The sequence below is a fragment of the Scardinius erythrophthalmus genome, assembly GCF_964197995.2.
Source record: "Scardinius erythrophthalmus genome assembly, chromosome: 18".
Taxonomy (NCBI): Eukaryota; Metazoa; Chordata; class Actinopteri; order Cypriniformes; family Leuciscidae; genus Scardinius; species Scardinius erythrophthalmus.
The window spans coordinates 14,250,291-14,257,730 of NC_138238.1; the positions used below are offsets into that span (position 1 = coordinate 14,250,291).

Genomic DNA, 7,440 nt, shown 5'->3' on the forward strand with positions numbered 1-7,440 from the left:
GGGGGGGGGATTTTAAGTATATCGGATTAATAAATAAATATTAATAAATTAATAAATAAATAATACATTTTATAGACAGAAATCAAACAGGAGGTATGCTTAATTCGGAACCACATACTAGTGTACATCTTAATGGCAGAAAAAGTAAGAGTAGTATGCTAGTATTCGGTTGTGCGGCAATACATTTTGTAGGACTTGACCTACAAACCAAAACTCAATTGACTTTATTAGGGGGGGGAATAAAATAAATAAAAGGATAAGTAATTAAAAGGTGTTATGGCGTGTCATGTCATCAACCCATTTACAGAGAATTTTACAGTGACACTTGAACAGGACTCAGTTTGCTGTACTGGAAAATGTACAATGCTCACTCTATACCACACATATGGATGCATTCCTCAAATGTATATGAAATATTATGGGAGTCATTTCCTGACCAGGCTACTCATCTGTTATAAGCCAACATTCCCAATAAAACACTTGGGAATGTGGAGGATCAGCTGTTAATAAGACCTGTGACAGCATTAGATTTATATGTCACAGGTGTTTCAACACATTAAACACCATAACAACATTACTATAACTGGTATGGATTAGCAAATATACTTACACTTTTTGACAAAGACATTTTTTTTATTGGATAAAATTGCTAATAATCTTTCATAGTTCAGAAAATTATCCAAAACAAGCATACGAAAGAGTAAGAAAAATATAAGAGTGAGTAAATGAGAGAGAGAGGGAGAATGAAAGATAGTGCTTTGATTACAGTCTGAGAAGCATGTTCCTGCCCAGACACTGGTGGTGTCACTTCCCTATGCATGAACATTTAATCCCTCTGCCTGCCAGGAGGACAGAGGGCTGAAACTTGATCACCCAGGGGGCCAACACACAAGAGGACAAGAGAAGGAGAGTGTGTGTGAGAGAGAAAGAGAACAAGCACTGACATGATTTAGCATCTTAGATAATGGCGCAATGCTCTGATTATGTGTTAAAGCTTGAAATGATGCACGTGTTGGTGGAACATATAAACTATAAAGCAAATATTTCTTCTAGCCAGTCATCGTCTTCAACAAAATTGTCACTGGTAGACTACTATGAATTCTCTCTGTGTCAACCACCATACAACACTGATGAAACTTATGGCCCTACATGTCTTCTCCTACAGCTCTACACACACACACACACACACACACACACACACACACATGCGCGCGGCTGAGCGCAGCCTCTCCCGGCGCTATCAGGTTTCGCGTCCCTCCTGAGAGGGAAGGTGAGCCAGCTTCATTAATCATTTAGAGTGTGCGCTGTGAGTGGAGGACAGTGTGATTGCCGGGTGTTGGGTGTCTCTGCCCATGGCCCCCAACACAACTGCCTTGATTTGAATAAAGAAAAAAGCTTAGGCCACTGCATGGTCAGCAACGGGCCTCCTGGAAAAACGAACGCTGCCCAGCCGCGTGGGCAGATTAGCAGACCTTTTTCTCACTCATGGCCCATGAAACATTAGACAGGTGCAGGTGTGTGCAGAGAGCTGCTTGGATTGCCCTTTCTTCCTCTTTCGGTTCAGGTGGGGATGTGCATTTCCTTGGATGGCAAATCACAGAGTAAAATACTTTTACTGTATCACAAGAGTTTTTTTTGAAAGTTTAATATAGTAAAAAAAAAATTCATAAAAAATAAAGGAAGATGATCAAAAGGTGCATATATCAGAGAATGTCAACTGGTTTCACTGTAACAGATAATTGAAAAGTGAAATTCAATGGATAGTTCGCCCAAAAATGAAAATTCTGACATCATGTGTTCATATTTTTATTTTTTTTTAAATCTGCATAACTTTTCTGTGGAATATGCAAGAGGATGTTTTGAGAGAAATGTAATACAATGGAAGTCATGGTAATCAAAATGGTTTTGTCCATCCAGGGAAATCAGTGGCATCCATTGTTGTTTTGGACCCAATTTACTTTCCTTGTAACAGTTGAAACATTCTTCAATGTATCTTCTTCTTTCTTTTCTTTTCTTTTCTTTTCTTTTCTTTTCTTTTCTTTTCTTTTCTTTTCTTTTCTTTTCTTTTTTTTGCTGACAAAAAGGATGTGATACAGGTTTGCAATAACATGAGGATGAGTAATTGATGCCACATTTTTATTTTTGGTTTAATCTTTTTAAAGGGATAATTCACCCAAAATTTTCGGTCTTTCAGACGAATACAATCGGAGTTATATTAAAAAAAATGTTCTGGCTCTTCCAAGTTTTATAATGGCAGTGAATGGCTGTTTCTGTTTTGACGTCCATAAAAGTGCATCTATCCATCATAAAAGTGCTCCACACGGCTCTGGGGAGTTAATAAAGGCCTTCTGAAGTGAAGCGATGCATTTGTGTAAGAAAAATAACCATATTTAAAACTTTCCCAACTGTAATCTCTAACTTCCTCGAACTGTCGTACGTGCGTTCACGAGAGACTGGCATTCCAGCGTATGACGAAGGACGCAGGCGTAGCGTAAGTTCCGGTGACGAACGCGAAAGCGCAGAGGATAGAGCAAAACAAAAGTTAGAGATTAGTTTGTAAAGTTTTAAATATGGTTATTTTTCTTACACAAACGCATCGCTTCACTTCAGAAGGCCTTTAATAACTCCCCGGAGCCGTGTGGAGCACTTTTATGATGGATAGATGCACTTTTATTGACTTCAAAACAGAAACCCCGAAACACTGCCATTATAAAGCTTGGAAGAGCCCGGACATTTTTTAGTATAACTCAGATTGTATTAGTCTGAAAGAAGAATGTCATATAGACATAGGATGACTTAAGAGTAAATCATGGGCTTATTTTCATTTTTGGGTGAACTATCCCTTTAAGTACAATGATTCACCTTTAAAGGGATAGTCCACCCAAAAATGGGAGTTTATCATTATTTACTCTCCTTCATGTTGTTTCAAACCTGTATGAAGATTAAGAAAATTTTCATTTTGTCCATAAGTCACTGGAGTCCGTGTAGTTTTGGACCCCATTTACTTTCACTGTATGGACAGAAACAGTTGAAACATTATTCAAAATGTCTTCTTTTGTGTTCTGCAGAATAAATAAAGTCATACAGGTTTGGAACGACTTGAAGATGAGGCAGATGACAGAAATTTCATTTTTGGGTAAACTATCCTTATAGGAGAAACCGGCAATCTGTGCACAGTAATTCGTTCATTAAAGAGCTATAGTCCTTGAAAAGCAGGCAAACATCGTCTCCATCATCTCCTCACTTCTCCATCATCAAGGTCAGAGGCTGGAGCCCCAGACAGCAGCCAAGCTCGGCTCACCGTCTCTGATGCAGGTTTAGAATGACACAGCAAAGCTAGCGTGAAGCAGCTCGCCTGAATAAAGAATGGCTTTCAAAATGGACTTGAACTGACTCCTTCTGTCGTGCTGTGAGCGGAAGGCACTCACTGAATGTCCTCCATCGTCCATCTCTGCTGCTGTGGCGGTCTCAGACTGGCTAACGGCTGCTCAGACACCTCCTCCCCTTCACTGGAAAAATGATCCCATCCATGTATAATCAATCAGGTCCTTTTACTGAAAACTCAACCCTTTACGTCTGTGTGTACACGTGTGTGTATGAGCATGTGTGTCGGCGGGCTGTTGAGATGGGTGTGGGCTTATTTTTTTTTTACAAAAAGACATGTAAAATAAGTAATACAATAGCCTATGCCACAATGTAAACCTGAAACATGCCATGCAAATTTAAAGGTAGCTTACTTATGGGAAATACGTGACCACTGTTCTGAATGCAACTGCTTCTGCTTCTTAAAAAAGATTTCTGATTTACTTCTGATTTTAAAAATAAATAAATAAATCTTATAATTAAGGTTATAAAAAAGAAAGCCTTTATTCTAACACTGATCTGAAGAACCTATAATGTAACGTCAAAAACTGTTTTTAATCTCAATAGAACTAAAGAATAAAATGAATAAAATTGTGCTTGATGAGGACTTTTTTTTTTTGCTGAACCTTAAAATAAATATTAAAATATTTTAAGATGTGAATTCCATTTAAAATGCATTAATAGTTACAGTAATAGTTTTATGACTACTATATTTTGTAAAGCAATAAAATATATTAATAGCACTGAGCAGCATATTCGATGTAAAAAGGCCTAATATGTTTGCTTTCATATGCAAACTAACATCAAATTATTTTCATGACTCGGTGAGAGCTGAATATATTAGCTCCCCATAAAACGATTTTGCCAAATATCTGTGTCCCTCTGGAACCAAATGCTAGAATTACAATGTCCATATGAAAAAGTACGCTGGAGTCGCGTTACATTCCAAAATAACTCGTCAGATACACGACACCAGAGACTTCTCGTCACAAACATCAATCCAGCAAACCTCTGGTGCCAGCCATCCATTATAAAATAATGAACTCGAAAAGATATTTAAATGATTTTCTCCGATTTACTTTGTTTTCCAAATTTACATTATGTTTATATTTGCATAAATCTTTGAATATATTTATGATTCCGTATTCGTTTGGAAAATGACGTAAATGCAGTATTAATGTCTCGCCTGATGGTGAAATGAAACTCTAGTATTTCAAAAGGGCAGTAGTTTCCCCTGCACAAACTTTTTGTTAATGATAACAAAAACATGTCACTGTAGCTATAGCTCGATTTCCCCTTATTCTGTGATTATAATAGAGCACGGCAGTGTCTGTTTTTGGAGTGTGTTGCGCGCACTCCTTCCCCCGAGGTGCATGTCATCCAAGTGCCACTCTATATCCAAGAGGCAGGGTCAGTTTCTGCTACACAACTTCTCTCCACACTTGCCCGTATGATTCCCCAGGATGATGCGCTAGCCGTCCTTACACACTATTGAGTCTGTAAGAGATATGATAACCAGAGGGCGGGCTGATAGCTAAGGACAGTCGAGGAAGCAATCTATTGCGCACAACGAGAGCGCGTAAGAATGATTAGCGCGTCATGATATAGCAACTTATGTGATTGAGCAATGCAACACGCTCACTCCAACTGCTAGTTTTTTCTTTGGACTTTTTTTCATGGAAAATGTACATCAAGAACTGAAACTCTTCAGTTGGAGGAACTTCATTGCTTGAGTTTCCAAAGTGGATATCACCTTAAAAAAAAACATTAAGAGTGGGTGAGATACGCACAGGACATCAAGTATCCCATTGCCCTCAACCATGTCTTTGCCACCAACTTTTGGATTTACCCAAGAGCAGGTTGCCTGCGTTTGCGAGGTCCTTCAGCAAGGTGGGAGTATCGAACGTCTCGGACGCTTTCTGTGGTCCTTACCTGCTTGTGAGCACCTCCACAAAAACGAGAGCGTATTGAAAGCGAAAGCCGTGGTTGCTTTCCATCGAGGCAACTTCAGGGAGCTCTACAAAGTATTAGAGAGTACCCAGTTTTCTCCGCACAACCACCCTAAACTGCAACAGCTCTGGCTGAAAGCACACTACGTCGAAGCGGAGAAATTGCGCGGTCGTCCTCTGGGCGCAGTGGGAAAGTACCGAGTGCGCAGAAAGTTCCCGCTGCCTCGCAGCATTTGGGATGGAGAGGAGACGAGCTACTGTTTTAAGGAGAAGAGCCGATGTGTGCTTAAAGAGTGGTACACTCACAACCCGTATCCTTCTCCGAGAGAGAAGCGAGAACTGGCCGAGGCCACGGGCCTCACCACGACGCAGGTCAGCAACTGGTTCAAGAACAGAAGGCAGAGGGATCGTGCCGCAGAAGCAAAGGAAAGGTAGGAAGAACACCATTACGCTCAAGACTTTAAACAAGCTGTTATCTTTCTGATCAATATGCAAAATTACAATGGCCATATGTAAAACATGTAAAGAAATTACATTCATTGGTGTCCTTAGTGGTAATAATAAAAGGCTAATAAAGACAATCAATTAACAATTTGAATGTCAAAGATTTAAAAAATAACTGGACTTTTAGAAAATATCTTTATAACCGCAAATATAACATTCTATAAAGTTCTTAATTGTATGACATCAGTGCACGAAAATTTATGAATTTTTAATCAATGAGTGACGCAAAAGTGATTATTTGAGCACACAAAATGACTATGCCTAAAAAATAATAATAATAAAAAAAGTAAAACTAAATACAAATAATAGCATATTCATAATATCCATTTTATAGCCTATTATTAAAATATAAGGATATTTAATATTAGGCTATTAATCTTTTAAAATCTTCTGATTTAAATGTGTAATCTGAAAATCTCAACTCAGTAGACTCAGACTTGTCACAATCACATAATTACTAATTCTTAAATTATAGCAAATTAATTTAGCCTAAATAGAGCTTTTGCTTAAAAATTAAAAATGACTATAATGTCCTCCTAATGCTGAAAAATAAAAGTATCATACATTTTATTTGCTACATATAATTATGCACAATCCAGGTGTTTGTATGTGCAAGCGTAAGCGGTTATTTTTGAGTCTGCCGTCCTGCTAACGAATTTGACTGATCTGCTCCAACAGAGAAAACGATGGTGCAAATCCAAGCGGCCACAACTCACTCACCTCTCACGAAAACAAATCTCTATGTGAAAGTTCAGAGGATGACAAATCTCCCGCGGCGACTCCGGATCACAGCTCCATGAGCCCAGCCATCCTCATGGGTCCCAGTTCAGGTCTGCCCCCCCTGCACAGCTTTGCTCCTCCGCCCGGGCCCAGCGCCTCCATCATCCCCGTCAGCGGCTCAGACTCCCAGAGCCACCATCACTTCTCCATGCACGACGGCCTCCTCCACACCATGACGGCCAGCCTGGTGGAACTTGGATCATAAGGAATAAAACACAACTTCTTTGACTCTCCCACCAATTACTAGCTTCGTTATCATACCAAACATTCTATTAGTCAAGAGTAGAGGACATTAGCCAAACAAATTCCCAGAACTACCAGACGACATGGTCCTATACGTCAAGAACAATGTTTCCATCAGAAATTATTGTAACAATTCAGTGTAATCAAGGGATAGTTTTTGATATGTCTAGCTAAAAAAATGACCTAATAAAATATATATTTAATAAAGACAAAATGTGTTGTGTCCTTGCGGTTGAACAATATGTTCGTGGTCAAATTTATGGTCACTGCACTTTATTTGTCAATATTAATAGCCTCGAGGAAAATCCCTTCTGCTGATTCATTAATGCAATTAAATAAATGCAACATTAATACAGTAGCCAATAGGCCTATGGTAGAAAAAAAACAAATAAAACGCTTTAACTTGGATGGTCTTTTATAAAGCATGACGTTTTGTCACGTTTGGTTAAATAAACCTATTTTTTTCTTTCTTGTTTGCATTTTGCATAGCCTACATAATATTCTTGATAAAAGGCATGACTGTCCATGTTCAATTTAGCATAACTTTATTATCAGGTGCAGTGCTATCCCAAGGCACCTATTCACACATCTTTATTTATAA

At 38.7% G+C, this 7,440-nt stretch overlaps 1 protein-coding gene across 1 annotated transcript; it reads left to right on the top strand.

Annotated features, from left to right (window-relative positions):
- The first annotated feature begins 4,834 nt into the window (after nt 1-4,834).
- Nucleotides 4,835-7,004, top strand: six2b (SIX homeobox 2b). The gene is made up of 2 exons (XM_081393319.1): nt 4,835-5,743; nt 6,495-7,004. The coding sequence occupies exons 1-2, from the start codon at nt 5,184-5,186 to the stop codon at nt 6,799-6,801; spliced, it is 867 nt and encodes a 288-aa protein (XP_081249445.1). The 5' UTR covers nt 4,835-5,183; the 3' UTR covers nt 6,802-7,004.
- The last annotated feature ends 436 nt before the right edge of the window (nt 7,005-7,440 follow it).

Excerpts from the sequence above, each read along its gene's own strand:
- six2b (XM_081393319.1), top strand. The coding sequence starts at position 5,184 with ATGTCTTTGCCACCAACTTTTGGATTTACCCAAGAGCAGGTTGCCTGC. Across the intron at positions 5,744-6,494 it reads GCCGCAGAAGCAAAGGAAAG|AGAAAACGATGGTGCAAATC; the intron begins GTAGGAAGAACA and ends CTGCTCCAACAG.